Source organism: Loxodonta africana, chromosome 14 (genome assembly GCF_030014295.1).
Source record: "Loxodonta africana isolate mLoxAfr1 chromosome 14, mLoxAfr1.hap2, whole genome shotgun sequence".
Taxonomy (NCBI): domain Eukaryota; kingdom Metazoa; phylum Chordata; class Mammalia; order Proboscidea; family Elephantidae; genus Loxodonta; species Loxodonta africana.
In genome coordinates, this window is record NC_087355.1 from 81,600,567 (window position 1) to 81,619,620 (window position 19,054).

Below are 19,054 nucleotides of genomic sequence, written 5' to 3' on the forward strand. Positions count from 1 at the left end.
AATATGACCAGTCCAAACTACCCTATGTTCGTTTTTCTCAATCAATAAGTTTAATTTTAAGTTGAAAAATTCCATGGTAGAAAGCAAGTTCTTATTGCTATAGCTTACAAATACTTACGGTAATCTACAGGCAGAATACTGACAGGTAATTGAGAATTAGTAATGCTGAAAAAGACAGAAGCTACAGCTCAAAAACTTTCGAAGAAACAGATATTATCTACCAGTTCCATCAAAGCCACACATCTGTTCTGAAAAATAATTGGCTCATCCGGTTCCTTCCAAAGGGAGTTCCAACTCATCTTCCAATTAATAAATGGCAAGATGATTCCTGAAATACAAAGCTCCCAGTGGGTGACAGTCAGCAGGGAAATCCAGGACTTAGCGGTTCTTCAGCTAAAAATACTGTCAGAACGTCAACAGGTGCAGAAGTCTCTTAATAAAGGGAAATCCCATCTCTCCCTCCTTCAAATAGACGTCGACACATATTGCCAAGCGCAGACATTTGCAGAGAGAAGTTGTTTTGTCTCCAGCAGCCTCTTGTTCTTTGGCTGCTTCCTAGAATAGAAAAAGCGTATCGTTCTTGGAAGAGTCAGCCGTACAACCTCTCTTGTTTCCTTTCAAAAACAGCCTTTGCAACCAGAGGCAGAGAGGCAGAATGAGGTCACACTTCCTGCCTGGCTCACATGAGAGGCATTTGCTCTGAGGAGAGTGGTGAAGATTGAAGATAATCTCCTGGACCAGCAGCAGGGGACACACAGGCCCTGAGCCAGGCCAGCTGGAAATGAACGGCCGGCCGCTCTTGGGATGTCTTTCTGAGCTAACCCATCACTCCTGCCTGCGAGAACACGAGAAAAGCTTTCAGTGGAACAACGGTCTTTGCTTATCACCTTCTGGCCATTTTCAGTTATGAGTAGTCAGTGTACTTTGTCCAAATCACTTAAATTTATTAGGGACACAGCACTGATGCTAGAACTATGCTACCAGCATTTCAAATACCAGCAGGGTGATTTATGGTGGAAAACTTTCACCGAAACTTCCACACTAAGGCAGACTAGGAAGAAAGGCCTGGGAACCTACTCCCGAAAATTAGCCGGTGAAAACCTATGTATCACAACAGAACATTGTCTGATACAGTGCGAGAAGATGAGCCCTCTAGGTTGGAGGATACTCAGAATACACAGTGGCCGTACCAATGGACTTGAGCACCAGTGATCCTGAAGGTGGCACAGGACCAGGCAACATAGCATTCTGTTGTACCTGGGGTCGCTATGAGTCAGAGTTGACTAGATGGCAACTAACAACAATGACTGCCCTGCACGGACGCTATTAAATTCTGGATGCTATTAAATACCAGTTGCTTACGCTTATGAATATTTCTGTAGCGGCAATACGTTGATTCACCGAACAGTGGGCTTTACATAATACTCTATAGATGGCATACTACACTTTATATTTATATTTCAGTAGAGCTCACCAAACTTGATGCTCTTTGAGGTTCCTTACACATCTCTGCTATTGTAAGCAACAAAGACACATGTTTCATTAACACTGAGGCAGGCCTGGGTAGTAGAAAGAGCATGGATTTTGGAAGCAGAGAGTCTGAGATTCAAATTCTGTCGTGTTAGTTGCCTGACTTCAAATTTGTGACTTAACCTCTTTGAGTTGCAATTTGCCCAATCATAAATGTGATGAGATATGCTTCACAGGATGGCTTAGAGAATTAAATGAGATAGAAGAAATAGGAAATAAGGAAATTAAGGAGAAGAGAAAATAAATGAGAAATAATTGCATCCTCAGCTCAAGATTTATTCCTAATGTGCCCAGCTGATAACCAAAAGGTTGGAAGTTTGAGGCTACCCAGAGGCACATTGGAAGAACGTCCTGGTGATGTGCTTCTGAAAAATCAGCCATTGAAAACCCATGCAGCACAGTCCTACTTTGACACACCTGGGGTGACCATGAATCAGAACTGATTCCACAACAACTGGTTTTATAGGACCTTCTAAATGATAAACGGCTTTTCAACTCTTCACCAGGATACTCTTCTTACCATTTCTCGAAATTATTTGCTTTGGGAATCTTTTTGTCATACAACACCTCCCAGGTCCTATGTTCTAGAGTAGTGCTTCATGAACTTGAACGTGCTATCCATCAGCTGGGATCTTGTTACTGTAAGAGGGGCTGAGGTGGCGATAGATTCTACATTTCTAACCAGCTCCCAGGTGGCCCAATGCTACTGGTCCATAGGCTACTCTTTTAGAGTCAGGATGCCAGAGAATACACGTGGTGAAATGCTAGTGTAAATTAATGGATATGGAACATTAATTTTAATAACATCACTGTCCATTCAATTGCTCATGCTGGAAAACTGAGAGTAATCCACACAACCCCCTGTGTGACACTCTCCCCATCTCCACTGCCACCCCTGGGTCTGCAGCTACCAGCTCCTCCTGCCTGAATTTCTGTACCAACATGCTGTCGCTTGGCTTCTTTCCAATACACTCCTGTCAAAATGACCTTTTCAATATGAACATCTAATTAAATTGAGCCCATATATATTAGTTCTTGAAAGAGCAAATGCTCAAGGCAGATATTTTTTTACTAGTAAAGCTAAACTATTATTTGGTTTTAAGAAGACTTCAGGGAACGTTTTTGGTTTAAGGTTGTTCAGGCTACTTTTAATTGAAGATAATAAAATCATATAGTCTGTATGGCAAAGACTGTTCATTAAGTATGTGTGCTAATTGCAGGAAAGAAGTTTTCTCTGTTTAACCCACTAACCCACTGCCGTCGAGTCAATTGGAGTCCCAGAAAGAGGATAGCGCTGGCAGAAGTCTCCAACAGCCCAATCTCTCTCTTTCTCAAAATGCCACTAAGGAGTTATTCTGCCTGTAGGCAGGAGTGGATTATCTCATAAGCAAGGTACACATAGGCTTGTGCTTACTTTGATATGGTGGAAAATGGGTGAAATTGTGCACTACAGATTAGTAAGTAAACTCATGCATACCTTGCTTACTAGTTAATCTGCCCCTGTCTGTAAGTAATGTGTGTGGGGAACAAAAATTATACACAGAAAAGTGTGGAGAACATGAGTAATACTTCAACTGTGAGTGATCTATTAAGAAAGACAAAGAAAACAGAAAAATTATAAACCAGGATAAATTTGGATTTATTTAAACTGGCTCCCTTTAGATCTTGTTACGGAGTGAACTGCGTCTCCCAAAAATACGTGTTGAAGTCCTAACACCAGTACCTGTATACATGACCGTGATTAGAAATAGAGGCTTACTTTTGTTATGCTAATGGATCATATCAGAATAGGGTGGGTCCTAACTCTAACTACTCCTTTTTTATATTTAAATAAAACTTATTTACTGATATTTCTGTTAAGCATAATTCATCTTCATTTGTGAATTTAAAATTAGCAAGCTCTCTTTTTACATATTCATTTTTAACAGATCAGGGCAGCTCATTTGAAAAGCATCTAATTATTAAATGTTTGGTTTGATGAAAATCATGTCAGGATTACCATACTTCTACAAATAAATCTACGATTTAAAAAAAGTAAAACAAAAAATACTCTTTCTCTCACATATACTACCTGGACCACTATAATAATCTATCACTTGGATAAGATTTAGAGAGTATAAATTTTAAGAATTTTTCTATTTTAATTGTGTGTGTGTGTGTGTGTGTTTATGGATTGCTGCTAAACCTAATCACTTCTAAGTGGTTGTCATGGATTGAATTACGTCTCCCCAAAAATGTGTGTATCAATTTGGCTAGGCCATGATTCCCAGTATTGTGTGGTTGTCCTCCATTTCGCGATTGTAATTTTATGTAAAAGAGAAGTAGGGTGGGATTGTAACACCCTTACAAAGGTCACAGCCCTGATCCAATGTAAAGGGAGTTTCCCTGGGATGTGACCTGTACCGCCTTTTATCTTAAAAAAAAAATTTATCTTACGAGAGATAAAAGGAAAGGGAGGCAAGCAGAGAGTGGGGACCTCATACCATCAAGAAAGCAGTGCCAGGAGCAGAGAGCTGAGAAATTCCTAATCGGAGGGAGGATTGCTGAGAAGGCTGACAGAGAGAGAAAGCCTTTACCTGGAGCTGACGCCCCAGATTTGGACTTGTGACCTATTAGACTGCGAGAGAATAAATTTCTCTTTCTTAAAACCATCCACTTGGGGTATTTCTGTTATAGCAGCAGTAGGTGACTAAGACAGAATTTCGTACCAACAGTGGTGTGCTGCTCTAACAGATACCTAAAATGTGGAAGCAGTTTTGCAATTGAATGCACAGAGGAGTGGCAGCTGTAGAGGACCAGCAGCAGCAGAGAAGTGGCAGCAACAGAAAACCAGCAGCAGCAGAACCAGGAGATCAGAGAGAGCAGGCGCTGGAGCCAACCTACAGAGTAAGAGAGCTGAATGCCTGTGTGCAAGAGGCTTCATGGTGGAGTAGGGTGCCTCTGGGCACTTATCAGTCGAGCTACAGAGCTTTGGAACACTTGCCCCCCCTTCCCAGGGCAGATGTGGGCGTGAGGCCTGAGGATCCAAGAGGCCAAGAAACTAGGAAGCAGAAACTGAAGAGACAAGGAACACAAGAAGCTGAGCCGCCTTAGTCTCAAAAGGTTTGGCTATGACCTTAGGGGCTTCAAAGGGTGGAGCCACCCAGATAGACTAGGAGAATGATGTGCCTAAAGCCAAGGAAGCAGAGTTGCTGTCCCAGCAGGCCTGGAAGGTGGAGCTGAAGCCCAGGGCTGAGGGGCCTCCACTCAGAATCTGGAGCCAATACTCGCAGTCTAGAGGGCAGGGCCATTGTACAAATTGTCTCAGAGAACGGAGGATTGTTTTCGGAGCCTTGAAGGCTAATGTAATGTGTTCTGCTGACTTGCTTGGTACCTGTTATGCCTTCTTTTCCTCCCAGTTTTTCCCATTTGTAATGGAAATGTCTAGCTTGTGCCTGTTCTGCCACTGTACCTTCGGAAGCAGATAACTTGCTCACAGAAGAAGAGAAATTTTTGGATTTTGGACTTGGAGTTAAGACTTTTGCTATGATATGATGGGATGAATATGTTTTGCATGTTGCAAGATGTAATTTTTGGGGGACCAAAGGGTAGCATGTAATGGATTGAATTATGTCCCCTCCCAAAATTTGTGTATCAATTTGGCTGGGCCATGATTCCCAGTATTGTGCAGTTGTCCTCCATTTTGTGATTGTAATTTTATGTTAAAGAGAAGTAGGGTGGGATCGTAACACCCTTACTAAGGTCATATCCTGATTCAATGTAAAGGAAGTTTTCCTGGGGTGTGGCCTGCACCACCTTTTTTCTCACTAGACATAAAAGGAAAGGGAAGCAAGCAGAGAGTGGGGGACCTTATACCACCTACAAAGCAGGGCTGGGAGCAGAGCACATCCTTTGGACCCCGGGTGCCTGTGCGGAGAAGCTCCTAGTCTGGGGGAAGATTGATGAGAAGGCCAACAGAAAGAGAAGCCTTCCCCTGGAGCTGACACTCCAGATTTAGACTTATAGCCTACTAGACTGCAAGAGGATAACCATCCACTTGTGGTATGCCTGTTCCAGCCACACTAGATAGCTAAGACAGTGATGCTTGTAAAAAGGACAGGATGGACACAGAGACACGTAGGAAGAGGGAAGACAGTAGCCATGTGAGGACCAGTTACAAGCAGATGAACACCAAGGAAAGCCAAGGACCTGCCGGATCTACACACCAAGAACCCTCTCCTAGAGCCAATGCCCTGGTTTGGACTTCAAGCCTTCAAAACTGTGAGAAAACAAATCCATGTGCTTTAAAGCCACCTATTTATGGAATTTGTGTCACGACAGCACTAGGAAACTAAGACGGATCCCACATAACAGCCCTGGAGTGCCTTATGTCCGGATAGTGACAGAAGAATAAAATCTCTCATGGTTTCTTAGCTTTTGAACCTACAATTTATACACAGTTATATTCATTGTAGTTCTTTCATTGTTTGATTTTAGATTTGATTTTCTTATCACTGATGTTTCCAAACTTTCTTTTGTTGTAAATTTATCTTTTGGGGATTTGTATGATATTTCTACAACTAGAATTCCTGCCTCTCGAAAACACTCTGGAACTATCCCCACTCTTTGCTCAGGGTTTATGTTTGAATCACAATGGGAATAATTTTACTGAGAGAAAAAGGGAAGGAGGGAGAGTGAGAGGGAAAGTGGCTTAGAAATGGGGGAGGGGGGACAGAGGTGAGGTCTGAGAGACATTAATTACCTAGTAAAACCCTATACTAATAAAGTCTTAATAAGAGCTTATAGTCCTGGTGACAAGAACAGCGTCTTCTTCATTTCTATAATCCCCAGCAGAAAACCAGGGCTTGTCTAAAGTAAGTTTTCAGAAAATGTGTATTTTCGTGGAATCAGAGAGAGGAAACTGGGAATATCCTCAGAAATTACTTCAAGGATGAGATATATTGGTCCCCTAAAGGGTAAGAAAAGAACAGTAGGAAACACCTGGCATTTGAATATCAATTTTAATTTGCGAAACACTTAAGCCTTGTCCTATCTAATTTAATCCTTATTACAATTCTGTGAAGTGGGTCTCAAATTCTCATTTACAGATGAGGAAAGCAGACTCAGGGAAGTGTCTAACCCCAAACATACTGATAAGTGTCTGATCTTACATGCAATTCTTGGTCTCACTGCAAATCCTTGGCTCTTATACGCTTTATTATTTTAAGTTGCTGTTAAAAAAAAAAAAAAAGCGACAAGAAAATTAATGAATTGATTTCTTTCCAACTTACAATCCCCTATCAACTTATAGATGCTTACAAGTTCTAAAAGAAAAAGGACAGGGTGTTTACCCTCAACCTAGTGAAACAGGCTCTGTTGGCTGTTTTGCAAAAACTGCAAATGAGGAAGCAATACACTACCTGACCAAAACCATGGCTATGGCGATGCTTGTGTTGACAAGCCCTCTGCCACTGCTCACCCCATCTTTGTCCCTGTTTCCTCTGAATGTCAGACACTTACCTTGGAGATACTTGTATTGTTTTCTAGACTTTGACAAGACTCTTAGGCAAATTGTGAGTGACCAATTGGGGCTCATAATTTGACCATGCAAATTCCTTCATGCTGACACACCGTATCAGAATTCTCTATGTTGGCCACTTGACTACACTGTAATGCCTTAAGGTCAGAAATAAAGCTTACTCACTATACTCCTCGAAGGAGCCCTGGTGGTACAACAGTTAAGTACTTGGCTACTAACTGAAAGGTTGGTAGTTTGAACCCTCTCAGTAGCTCTGTGGGAGAAAGACCTGTGGATTCACTCCTGTAAAGATTACAACCTAGAAAACCTTATGGGACATTTCTACTCTGTCGCATGGGGTCACTGTGAGTCAAAAGTAACTCGATGGCACCTAAGAACAGCAATAACAGGAAGAGTTAAAATCAGGACTTTGAACTGGTTTTTTTCTGGTTGGAACCCTGCTAGGCATTTGCATTTCTAACAAGTTCCTTGCTGAGAATTCGTATTTCTATCCAGTTTCCAGGAAGTTATACATAAGAATCACCTGGAGATCTTGTTAAACTCTAGATCCTGATTCAGTATATCTGGGGCAGAAATTCAAACTCTCAGCAGAGGTTTGAGTCAGAACAAACTGGTTCAAAGCTCTGGTTAAAATAAGTTTGAGGACTTCGCTGTTCTCAAATTTTGATACCACAAACTAAATGCTAAGAATCATTTATGAAGTCTTATTCAAATTTTAGATTTACAGTCTCCAAACATAAAGATCCATGTTTACGTCTATTTCCAAGAAAGGTGATCCAACCGAATGTGGAAATTATAGAACAATATCATTAATATCACACGCAAGCAAAATTCTGCTGAAGATCATTCAAAAGCAGCTGCAGCAGTGTATCGACAGGGAACTGCCAGAAATTCAGGCTGGTTTTAGATGAGGAGGTGGAACCAGGGATATCACTGCTGACGTCAGATGGATCCTGGCTGAAAGCAGAGAATACCAGAAGGATGTTTACCTGTGTTTTATTGACTGCGCGAAGCCATTCAACTGTGTGGATCATAACAAATTATGGATAACATTGGGAAGAATGGGAATTCCAGAACACTTAATTGTGCTCATGAGGAACCTTTGCATAGAACAGACAGAACAAGGGGATACTGATTGGTTTAAAGTCAGGAAAGGTGTGCATCAGGGTTGTATTCTTTCACCATACCTATTCAATCTGTATGCTGAGCGAATAGTCCAAGAAGCTGGACTATATGAAGAACGGGGCATCAGGATTGGAGGAAGACTCATTAACAACTTGCTTTATGCAGATGACACAACCTTGCTTGCTGAAAGTGGAGAGGGCTTGAAGCACTTACTAATGAAGATCAAAGACCACGGCCTTCAATATGGATTGCACCTCAACATAAAGAAAACAAAAATCCTCACGACTGGACCAATGAGCAACATCATGATAAACAGAGAAAAGATTGAAGTTGTCAAGGATTTCCTTTTACTTGGATCCACAATCAACAGCCATGGAAGCAGCAGTCAAGAAATCAAAAGACACATTGCATTGGGTAAATCTGCTGCAAAGGACCTGTTTAAAGTGTTGAAGAGCAAAGATGTCACCCTGAAGACTAATGTGTGCCTGACCCAAGCCATGGTATTTTCAATCGCATCATATGCATGTGAAAGCTGGACAATGAATAAGGAAGACCAAAGAAGAACTGATGTCTTTGAATTGTGGTGTTGGCAAAGAATATTGAATATACCATCACTACCAAAAGAATGAACAAATCTGTCTTAGAAGAAGTACAACCAGAGCGCTCTCTAGAAGCAAGGATGGCGAGACTGCATCTTACATACTTTGGACATGTTGTCAGGAGGGATCAGTCCCCGGAGAAGGACATCATGCTTGGCAGAGTACAGGGTCAGCGGAAAAGAGGAAGACCCTCAACGAGGTAAATTGACACAGTGGCTGCAACACTGAGCTCAAGTATAACAATGATTGTAAGGATGGCGCAGGACCGGGCAGTGTTTCATTCTGTTGTGCATAGGGTCGCTACGAGTCTGAGCCGACTCAATGGCACCTAACAACAACAAACACAAAGACAAAGGTGTGGCCCATAACCTTGCATTTTAACAACTAGACCAGGAGGGCCTAGTACAGATGATTAGTGAAATATACTTTGAGAAGCATTGATGTAGTTAATGGAAGTGGAAACAGTAAACAAAAATGATTAACGACAACAAAATCGGAGGAGATCCAAAGTATGACCATAATAGCTGGAAGCAGACAGCCCATTCTTTGCTCCGGTATCACAAAGGAGAAAATCCACTGAGGAATCAGAGGTTGAAGTCAGAGATTAATGTTTTTCCTTTAGGAAATCTTTACCCTATTTCTCTTTATGGCTTCCATCTGCTTTAGGCAGCACGATCACATGTCTCAGTTTGCCCAGAACTGCCCAGGTATCTACCTCTTGTTCTGCTGTAATTATTAAGAGGACTTCTTTCCACTCTCAAATGTGTCCAGACTTGGATGATGAATTTTACAGTCTCTCTAGTTTCAGGGCAATCTGCACAAGAAGGATTTCTTTGAGCCAGCTTTCTGTATTTCCAAGCTTCCGTTGAGTCAAATACATAATTTTCTCTTTTTATGGCCTTTACTAGCGAAGACTGTAATACCTTAAAATCCACACTCCTAAGCCTAAAATTCTTAAAATGCCAGAAAACCCAGGTGGCTTCTGAGTAGCACATAAATGTAAGATTAAAAAAATTAAATCATCTGGAATGTTCTGTCATCTTTGGGATTGACTTAATCTAAGAAAGTGCCATATAAGCCCATAAATCACAATGGGGAATACCTTAGAAAGGGGAACAGGATGTTGTGTCAAGGTTCAGGGGAGACGATACCTCTCTGTCAGGTCCATATACAGCCTGGGTGTCCAAATGTCAGAGATTAATTCTGCAGCAACTATCCCGTCTAGTCAGTTGACGGAGGATATGGTGACAGAAAAATAAGCCCATGCATGGCATGTAAAGGAAGAGATATTAGTCCCATTTTCAAAGGTTTTTAATCACCTGGAATGGAGAGTAACAGGACATACCGAGGTGTCTATTGTACCAGGTTAGGTTTCTACTAAACTAGGTAATGAAGAAAAAAACAAACTTTGAATTGCTTTGATTTTCTTCACAGATGTTAAATACAAATATTAAACGGACAAACAAAAAATAGCTTCCTTGTGTTTTATATGTAGTCAAGGAGGATCTGGTGTATAAAAAAACAACCAAAACTGTTGCCATTGAGTTGATTCTCACTCGTAGCAACCGTGGAGGACAGAGTAGAACTGCCTCATAGGGTCTCCAAGGAGTGGCTGGTGAATTTGAACTGCTGCTCTTTTTGGTTAGCAGCTGAGCTCTTAATCACCGCGCCACCAGGGCTCTGTCTGGCATATAGTAGTGATTTTTCCCTCTCCTAAAATAGGTATGCAGTTGTTAAATATTCTAGGAGATAGCATGGTTCCACATTCATATTTTTAATGCTGGAGGAATTTGGTTCAGTGATTTCTGCCTAAGGACTGTTGTTTCAAGATAATTTGCCCACTGCTTGTTTGGTTCCGCTCAAACACAGCTGTAAGTTCTTTCTTTCTATATTTGGAGATGGGGTGATTGACGGCTAGCAGTAACCATCTGCATGAGGAGTGTATGGGGTGGGATAGAGGAGAGGTGACAATGCAATCACTGCATAGTTGGGAGTCATCGCTAGACTTACCTTATCCTGCATACTTGCCCTGATCTTGACCTCTGACTCTATGCAGTCAAAAGAGGAAATGACAGCCTACGTGAATTTTTTTTCTCATTCTTGTCAGACTCAATGCCCCCTTTTTAAATATTAACACCCTCTTCAAGGAGCCCCGCTGGTACAGTGGTAGAACGCTCGATTGCTAACTGAAAGGTTGGCAGTTCAAGCCCACCAGCTGCTTGGCAGGAGAAAGATGTGGCAGTCTGCTTCCAGAAACATTACAGCCTTGGAAACCTGATGGGGCAGTTCTACTCTGTCCTATGGGGTCGCTGCCTTAGTTCTATAGTGCTACTGTAACAGAATACCACAAGTGGAGGGCTTTTACAAACAGAAATTTATCCTCTCACAGTTTAGGAGGCTAGAAGTCCAAATTCAGGGTGCCAGCACCACGGGAAGGCTTTTTCTCTCCATTGGCTACAGCGGAAAGTCCTTGTCATCAATCTTTCCCTGGTCTAGAAGTTTCTCAGTGCAGGGGCCCTGGGCCCAAACAAGGCTCACTCTGCTCCTGGCTGTTCTTGCTTGGTGGAAATGAAGTCCCTCTCCTCACTGCTCACTTCTCTCTCTCTCTCTTTTCTTTTTTTGTTGTACTTTAGATGAAAGTTTACTGAGCAAATTAGTTTGCCATTAAACAATTAATACACATACTGTTTTGTGACATTGGTTGCCACCGCATGATATGTCAACACTCTCTCTCGATCTTGGGTTCCCCGTTACCAGCTTTCCTGTTGCCTCCTGCCTACTCGTCCTTGCCCTGGGCTGGTGTGCCCATTTAGTCTTATTTCATTTTATAGGCCTGTCTAATCTTTGGGTGACAGGTGAACCTCAGGAGTGAATTCAGTACTGAGTTAAAAGAGTATCCGGGGCCATACTCTTGGTGTTTCTCTAGTCTTTGTCAGAACAGTAAATCTGATTTTTTTTGTGTGTGTGAGAGTTACAATTTTGTCCTACATTTTTTTCTGGTTCTGATGGGACCCTCTATTGTGATCCCTGTCAGAGCAGCTGGTAGTGGTAGCTGGGCACCATCTGCTTGTGCTGGTCTCAGTCTGGTAGGAGGCTGTGGTAGTTGTAGTTCATTAGTCGTTTGGACTAATCTTTCCCTTGTGTCTTTGTGTTTCTTCATTCTCTCTTACTCCAGACGGGGTAAGACCAGTGGAGTATCTTAGATGGCCATTGACAAGCTTTTAAGACCCCGATGTTACTCACCAAAGTAGGATGTAAAACATTTTCTTTATAAACTGTGCTGTGGCAATTGAGCTGGATGTTACCCAAGACCATGGTCTCCACAGCCCTCAGCCCAGCAATTCAGTCCCTCAGGGATTTTGGATGTATCTGTGGAGCTTCCACGACCTTGCCTTGTACAAGTTGTGCTGGTTTCCCCAGTATTGTGTAGTGTCTTACCCTTCACCAAAGTTACCATTGATCTATTGTCTAGTTATCGTTTTTTCCCTCCCCACCTTTTCCCTCCCTGGTAACCATCAAAGATTGTTATTTTTTGTGTATAAAATTTTTCATTAATTTTTAAAGTAGTGGTCTCGTACAGTATTTGTCATTTTGGATTAATTTACTTCACTCAGAATCTGCCTTTCAGGTTCATCCATGTTGTGAAATGTTTCATGGATTCCTCATAGATCTTTTTCGTTGGTAGTATTCTATTGTGTGTATGTACCATAGTTTGTTTATCCATTCATCTGTTGATGGACACTTAGGTTGTTTCCATCTTTTTGCTATTGTGACTAATACTGCCATGAACATGGGCGAGCATATGTCTATTCGCGTGACAGCTCTATTTCTGTAGGATATATTCCTAGGACTGGGATTGCTGGATCATGTGGTATTTCTATTTCTAGCTTTCTAAGGAATGCTCCTCTCTTTTAAGTCTCAAAAGAGATAGATTCAAGATACAACCTAATCCTATAGATTGTGCCCTGTCTCATTAACATAACTGCCTCTAATCCTGCCTCTTTAACATCATAGAGGTTAGGATTTACAACACATAGGAATTACATAAGATTACAAAATGGAAAACAACCACACAATACTGGGAATCATGGCCTATCCAAGTTGACATACATTTCTGGGGTACGCAATTCAATTCATAACAGTCGTTATGAGTCAGAATCAACTGGACAGCAATGGGTTTGGTTTGCATTGTTTTAACACCCTCTTCACTTTCCTGAAATTAAATTCATAGGTAATATACTCAACTTACACACGTTGTTGTTGTTAGCTGCTATCAAGTTCTCCCCTGACTCATGACGACCCCATGTGTTACAGAGTAGAATTATTCCATAGGGTTTTCTTGGCTGTAATCATTAAGGAAGCAGATTACCAGGCTTTTTCTTCCCTGGAGCTGCTGGGTGGGTTTGAATCACCAGTCTTTTGGTTAACGGCTGATCGCAAACCGCTTGCACCACCCAGGCTCCTTATTTGTTTAAAAAAATATATACATATATATATAATGACAAAATATAATGGCATAACCATAATATAAAGAATAAACATGGAAACAATTCATAATAAAATAAAATATTCATTACATAATTGTTCAGAAATGACTTACAAAAAAAACCATAATGAAGTAGTCAGGTGCTTGCACCTAAACTTTTATTTGCCTTGAACACAAGTGCTACAAGATGCAGACTGACACAGATGTGTTCTATCAGTGGCTCAAATACTGTAAGTAGCTTTGCCATGGGTGACATAATTTTAAAAAACCGCGGTGGTCATCTCTCAGTAATTTTCATAAAAAAAGGGGGAATTACATAGTTGCTCCATTCCTTGAAAGTTGAGTGTATATTAAAATTTTGCAAAAGTACTTTGCAAAATACTGAGTGGCACAAATGGTCAAGTGTTTGACTACTAGCTGAAAGGTTGGCTGGTAGAACCCACCCAGAGGTACCTTGGAAGAAAGGCCCAGCGACCTACTTCTGAAAGATCACAGCCTTGAAAACCCTATGGAATGTAGTTCTACTCTGCAATGTTTGCAGTCACCATGAGTTGGAATCAATTTGACGGCAACTGGCTTGGTTTGGCTTTATGTGTAAAACTTAATTCGATGCTCAGGCAATTATGAACATGTTTTTCACCTACATGAATGTCTGGAGGGACATTCAAAAGTCATGTGTGACCTGGGGCAATTCTACACGGTAGGGGAAGGTCCTGAGCATTTCAGGATGTTTAGTAGATCTGGTTCCTCCCCACTAAACATGGCAGTGCTCTATTCTAGTCATGTGACAACTAAAAATATTCTCAGTACCCCCATATTTCCAAAATATCCTCTAGGAATGGAATTAACTCCACCGAGAACCATTTGCCTGTACAATCCACTCAAGCCAGGAATCATTTACCCAAGATCTCATTTCAATATTTTATTCTGATTTGCATTATTGGAGGGATCCCTTGTTAAGTCTCAATTAAAATGGAAGAATCATCTTTTCACAGTGGATTGGTGATTTCTCAACAAACAGCGAAGAGTGGGTAGGATCTGTGTTATTCTTTATGTGTGTATATACATATTTTTAAATAACAATCTCAAAATTACCAGATACTTATTTTGCACACTTATCAGCCTGTGGGTAAGCAGGGATTTTGCCAGGGTTTGGAAACTTGATCACTGATACTGCCACTGTTGCTGGAGAAAATTTTCCTTATTTTGAGCATCATTAGCTTGTGATACAAAGTGCTCAGTAAGAGAGTATTAGTGTAGCTGAGGCCAGAACTTTACCTGCAAGGGAGACTGGGAAGGTGAGCTTCTGACAATTTCATTTTAGTTAGTAGGAGGTTGATTCTGTCACCAAGAGTCATAAAGTGAGTGTATCAGTCAGTTTGGGCTAGGTTATGCTGTGTAACAAACACTCCCTCAAATCTCAGTAGCTTAAAACAATGAATCTTTATTTCTCCCTTTGCTGTATGAGTTGCACATTAGCAGTCGATTCCAGGCTCATTACAGTCTGTCTAGAACCCATGCTAATGGAGGCACCATCATCTCACACATAGCTTTTCTCTGTGCCAGAGACAGAAAGCTTGATTAATTGGCTTTAAAAGTACCAGCTGGCTGTGGCACAGCTCAAACTCTGTACTAGGCACAGAGGACAGTGTCCCTGCTGTGGGTCTAGTGGAAGGAAATCTACAAATAAACACATTTGAAGCAATGTTGACATAAAGCATCTTTTATTATTTTTTTTTCCTCTGTACTGTACTGCTCTGCCTCTTAAATTTTCTGAAAGCACTGCATACAAATAACACCATATATGGGGTTCGAGACATGGAGGGGGTTCAATAAAGTAGTTTTGCTATCATTACCTGTGTGATCTTGGGCAAGGCATATCAGCTCAGCCATAGGTTCCTCAGTAAGCTAGTGATAACCTGGGACTTCGTAATGCCTGCTTTTTGTATTGTAAGGCTCTCCTAGACCGTGGAGAGCAATACAATTGTGCAGTTGTGGTTGTCATGTGATGCCCTTATATATAGCACAGTGCCTAGCACAAACTATCCTTTCAATAGATGTTTTTATAACAGTAACCATTTGCTCTCCTCTTAATATGGAAATAGCATGGATATTTAAGAAAGCATGTAATGCATCTACAAAAGTTTGCCCAGGGTCCTGGAGTTGAGGAGTTTTGAAAATTTGGCACCTATCAAATCAACAATAATAATCAACAGGTTTCGTCCTCCTCTACTAAGGGTCAAAGATTTCACAACTGCCAATTGGCTCCCTGAGCTCCCGCTCCAGCCTTCGCTAACCAGTGCACCTCCCACTGACCATCAGCCAACTGCCGCAAAGCCCCGCCTCCCGGGGCGACCCTCCAATCGGCTGCCCTGCTTGGGCCCAACCCCCGAGCGTCACGTGACCGGGCCAGGCTCGCTTCCGGCGCGTCGCGAGCGGATGACGTCGCCGGGCCGGCGTCGCGTCAGGGCCGGTGGTGGCGGTGGCGATGGCAGCGGACGCTGAGCGGGCTTAAGGGCTCGGACCCGGCTCCTTCCCCTGCAATCTCGGGGCTGACCTGGCGCTGCGGCCCCAGCTCACTCCACTCCCGCTCCCTCCCCGGCCGCTGTCGGGGCGGAGGCAGAAGACCGGGCTGGGCGCCCTGTTCGTGCCCCGGTTCGGCCCCGGACGGCCCGGCTGCTGTGCGGAGAGGAGGCCGAGTCGGTAAGAGGCGGCGGTGGCGGCGGGGCCTGGAGCCCGCCTGGCCCCCGCCTGGCCACCCGGGGGCCCCCGCACCGGTGTCTCTCCCCGGCCCGCTCCCCTCTCGCGTCCCTCCCCGTAACTTGCCTCCTCTATTGTCTGGACGCAGCCGCTCCCTCTCCCCTCCCTTCCTTCCCCTCTGCCGAGGGCCAGACGACTGTCAAACCTGGAGGCGCCTCTTGCTCCCGGCCAGCTTGGTCCCTGTCTGAACCTTTTCTGTCGGTCCTTTTCCCCACCTCGCGTATCTCCCTATCTCTTTTAGCCTCTGGGTCATTTTCTGTCCTTTGCTTCACGTTCTTCGTGCCTGTGCCTTTTTGGTAGTTTTCTTTTCTCTACCACTTTGTCATCTCCAGCTGCTTTCACAATCTTTATATTTTCTGCTTTTCCTTTTCCCTTTTTTAGTTTTCCTCTTCTCCGTGCTTTCTGCTCCCCTTTCCTTTACTGCTTACTCCCTCCATAGAGTGTCTTACTTTTTAAAAGTTCCTTAATTCAAATCCCTGCCCATCCTTCTCCTCGCCCTGGGAAAAAAAAACGAAAAAACTTGCTTTTCATCCTGAAATTCTTTGCGGGATTGTATTTCCTAACTTCATCATTTTTAACAGGCTTTAAGTTTGGTCCTAGAAAGTGTTAGTGTTACTGGTGAGCTACCCCTTACTAAGTTCTTCCTATGAAAAACTGAAAAGAGTTGGTTGGATTTCTACCCAGCCATTTGAGTAGCGGTCTCATACTTTGCGGACTGACAAGACCTTTTAAAAATGTTGGTCCCTTTGTTCTTTTTACATCAAGTGCACCAGGCCGAGCTTCCTGTTGCATTTGTAATGAGCTAGTCTTTGCCAAGGCTTTAAAAGGAGGATACATCCTTCCCTCCCCCGCCCCACTATGAATATTTAAGTTTGACTTTTACAGTTTCATGGCAAGTAAGTTTTGATGCTATTTTTTTTCCGCTTACCTGTCAGATTCTTTATAAGAGAGAGGAAAGGGCAAGTATGTTTGCCGTTATGTTTTTTGGTCTCTTTTGAATTGAGACCAGAGCATTTTTAAAAATGACATGGTTGCATGTTTGTGCGTGCGTGTGTTTTCTTTTCTCTTTTTATTTCTGAAAAACTGTAAGAGAGCATAGTCATAATAGTAACCCTAAATATTTAAAAAAAAAAAAAAAAAGTGTTTTATGTTTCCTTTCTGCCCCTGAATAGCAGTATGTTTGCATTCCTGATTACCTTCAGTATTATGCTTAGGCTATCTCAAAGTGCATTCATTATTTTTCAAGTAATCATTAGTGAAAAAGAGGCTACCTAAAGTGTACTGGATGGCCAGTGTGGCCACAAGGTCAGTAAATAATCCACCCATGAACGGTCTGTGTTGTTGTTAGGTGCCATCGGATGGGTTCCAACCCTGTGTACAGTGCAATGAAACACTGCTGGTTCCTGTGCCATCTAATGATGTGTAGAGGAATAGATACTCTTTTGTGGTTTTCTGTGTGTTTAATATTACAACCACTTCTATTGTCCATGTAGGCACTGTCTGTGTTGGAATATAGAAGAAATAAGTTCTCAGAGTTAAAAAGAAAACCCATGTGATTGTTGCTTATTAAATGTGAAGTGTAAGGAAATTTCCTTTGCAACTTTACATATTAAAATTATGAAATTATTTGATACCAAGATGGGGAGATCATGGGTAATGAAAACTATTTACAAGAGAGGAATTACTGCAATCTTCGCTGGAGGAGGAATGTGTCAGCTGCCTTGTCCATTGTGTGCTCCTTAGTGTCTTGTCTAGTGTTTTGTATTACTAAGCACTCAAAGTTTGTTAAAATTAAATGAAAAACTGGATTAATTTGTTTGCTTATGTCAATTAGTCATATTCCATAATATACAGTTATCTTAACTTTTTCAAAGATGTGAAAACATTTTCAGTAGTCATTGTGGAAAATTGCCCTGGGTATTTTCAAATTAACCTTAAAAGCATTTTAGTCATTAGTATTTGTAATGACCCATCTATTCATTGCTTTTAAGTAGTTACTTTTATCTTTCCTGTGGAGCCGTCCTTTTTCTTAATTCAACATCAAGATTGCTTCTAAATTATACAATATTTTACCTGGGTATGTTTCTAATTATTATTCAGTTTCTCTAAATTTGGAAATTATTTTGACTTCTTATGTATCATTTTCAAAATTCTGTTTAATTTTGCCTATTCTCTTACACCATGTTACACTGTACTCCCTATACATTTTATGTATCAAAATCTTAACAGTTTTTTTTTTTTTTTTTGGCTTGTTTGTTTTTCCTTCGAGGTAGTGAGAAGAGAATACTGAAGAACAGAATCTCAAGATGAGTAAAAAGCCCCCAAATCGTCCTGGAATCACTTTTGAGATTGGTGCTCGTTTGGAGGCACTGGACTACTTACAAAAATGGTATGGAAAATAAAGACCTTTTGACCGGAAGTGCAATATCTATAGCCTTAAATATGTTGGTAATTTCTTAGTTTTAGGGACAGTGGCAGAAACATCAGTTTCGAATGCACGTATACATTATTCCTTAGCTTTCCTACTCCTCAGCAGGCTTTTCAGGTTTAGCATTTAAACCTGTTGCCATCAAATAACATATTTGAGAACTGAAAGTAAGTATGTAGAGTATGAGATGTATAGAGAGAGTTGGTACCCTTGTATATTTACGTGAACTGTTTTTGGGAGGTACGATTAATCCAAGTTTCCAGCTTCCCAAATTTTAGATAAATTTTGATATACAGTAAAACCTGTGAAAACCGGAACATGTGTAAGGCGGAAACCTGTCAGAGAAGGAAAAGGCAAATATTTTTCACCAACAGAGAGCAACAGAAAAGTGGTAAGACTGCACCCTGTAAAAGGTGGGAAACTTATGAGACCCGAAAAAGCGGGGCAGTCCCGTCAAGTTCCAGCTCTCACAGGTTTCACTATAAATCTGTTTTCTTGGCATATGCCAAAGGCAGTCTTACAAACTACAGAATATATTAATGGCTAGCATAGTATTTTTTTCACGATGTATACTCTCAGAAATATCCTCAGTATTCACTGTCTCACCT

At 41.7% G+C, this 19,054-nt stretch overlaps 2 protein-coding genes across 12 annotated transcripts in view; one reads left to right on the forward strand and one right to left on the reverse strand.

Moving 5' to 3' along the window:
• TMEM71 (transmembrane protein 71) overlaps positions 1-616 on the reverse strand; it is a 39,317-nt gene extending 38,701 nt beyond the window's left edge. For 2 of the 3 annotated variants that reach the window (XM_010588500.3, XM_010588501.3), the window contains exon 1: positions 119-615. The gene's annotated coding sequence lies outside the window, so the exon portion shown is untranslated. Of the gene's footprint in view, positions 1-118 lie in introns of all 3 variants that reach the window. The other variant, XM_064268103.1, reaches the window with a different exon arrangement.
• A 15,111-nt stretch (positions 617-15,727) lies between these two features.
• PHF20L1 (PHD finger protein 20 like 1) overlaps positions 15,728-19,054 on the forward strand; it is an 88,172-nt gene continuing 84,845 nt past the window's right edge. For 5 of the 9 annotated variants that reach the window (XM_010588502.3, XM_010588504.3, XM_023546015.2 and 2 more), the window contains exons 1-2: positions 15,728-15,961; positions 18,292-18,407. In XM_010588502.3, coding sequence (XP_010586804.1) covers positions 18,325-18,407 — 83 coding nt within the window. In that variant the 5' untranslated portion in view covers positions 15,728-15,961; positions 18,292-18,324. Of the gene's footprint in view, positions 15,962-18,287; positions 18,408-19,054 lie in introns of all 9 variants that reach the window. The other 4 variants (XM_023546014.2, XM_023546018.2, XM_023546021.2 and 1 more) reach the window with 2 other exon arrangements.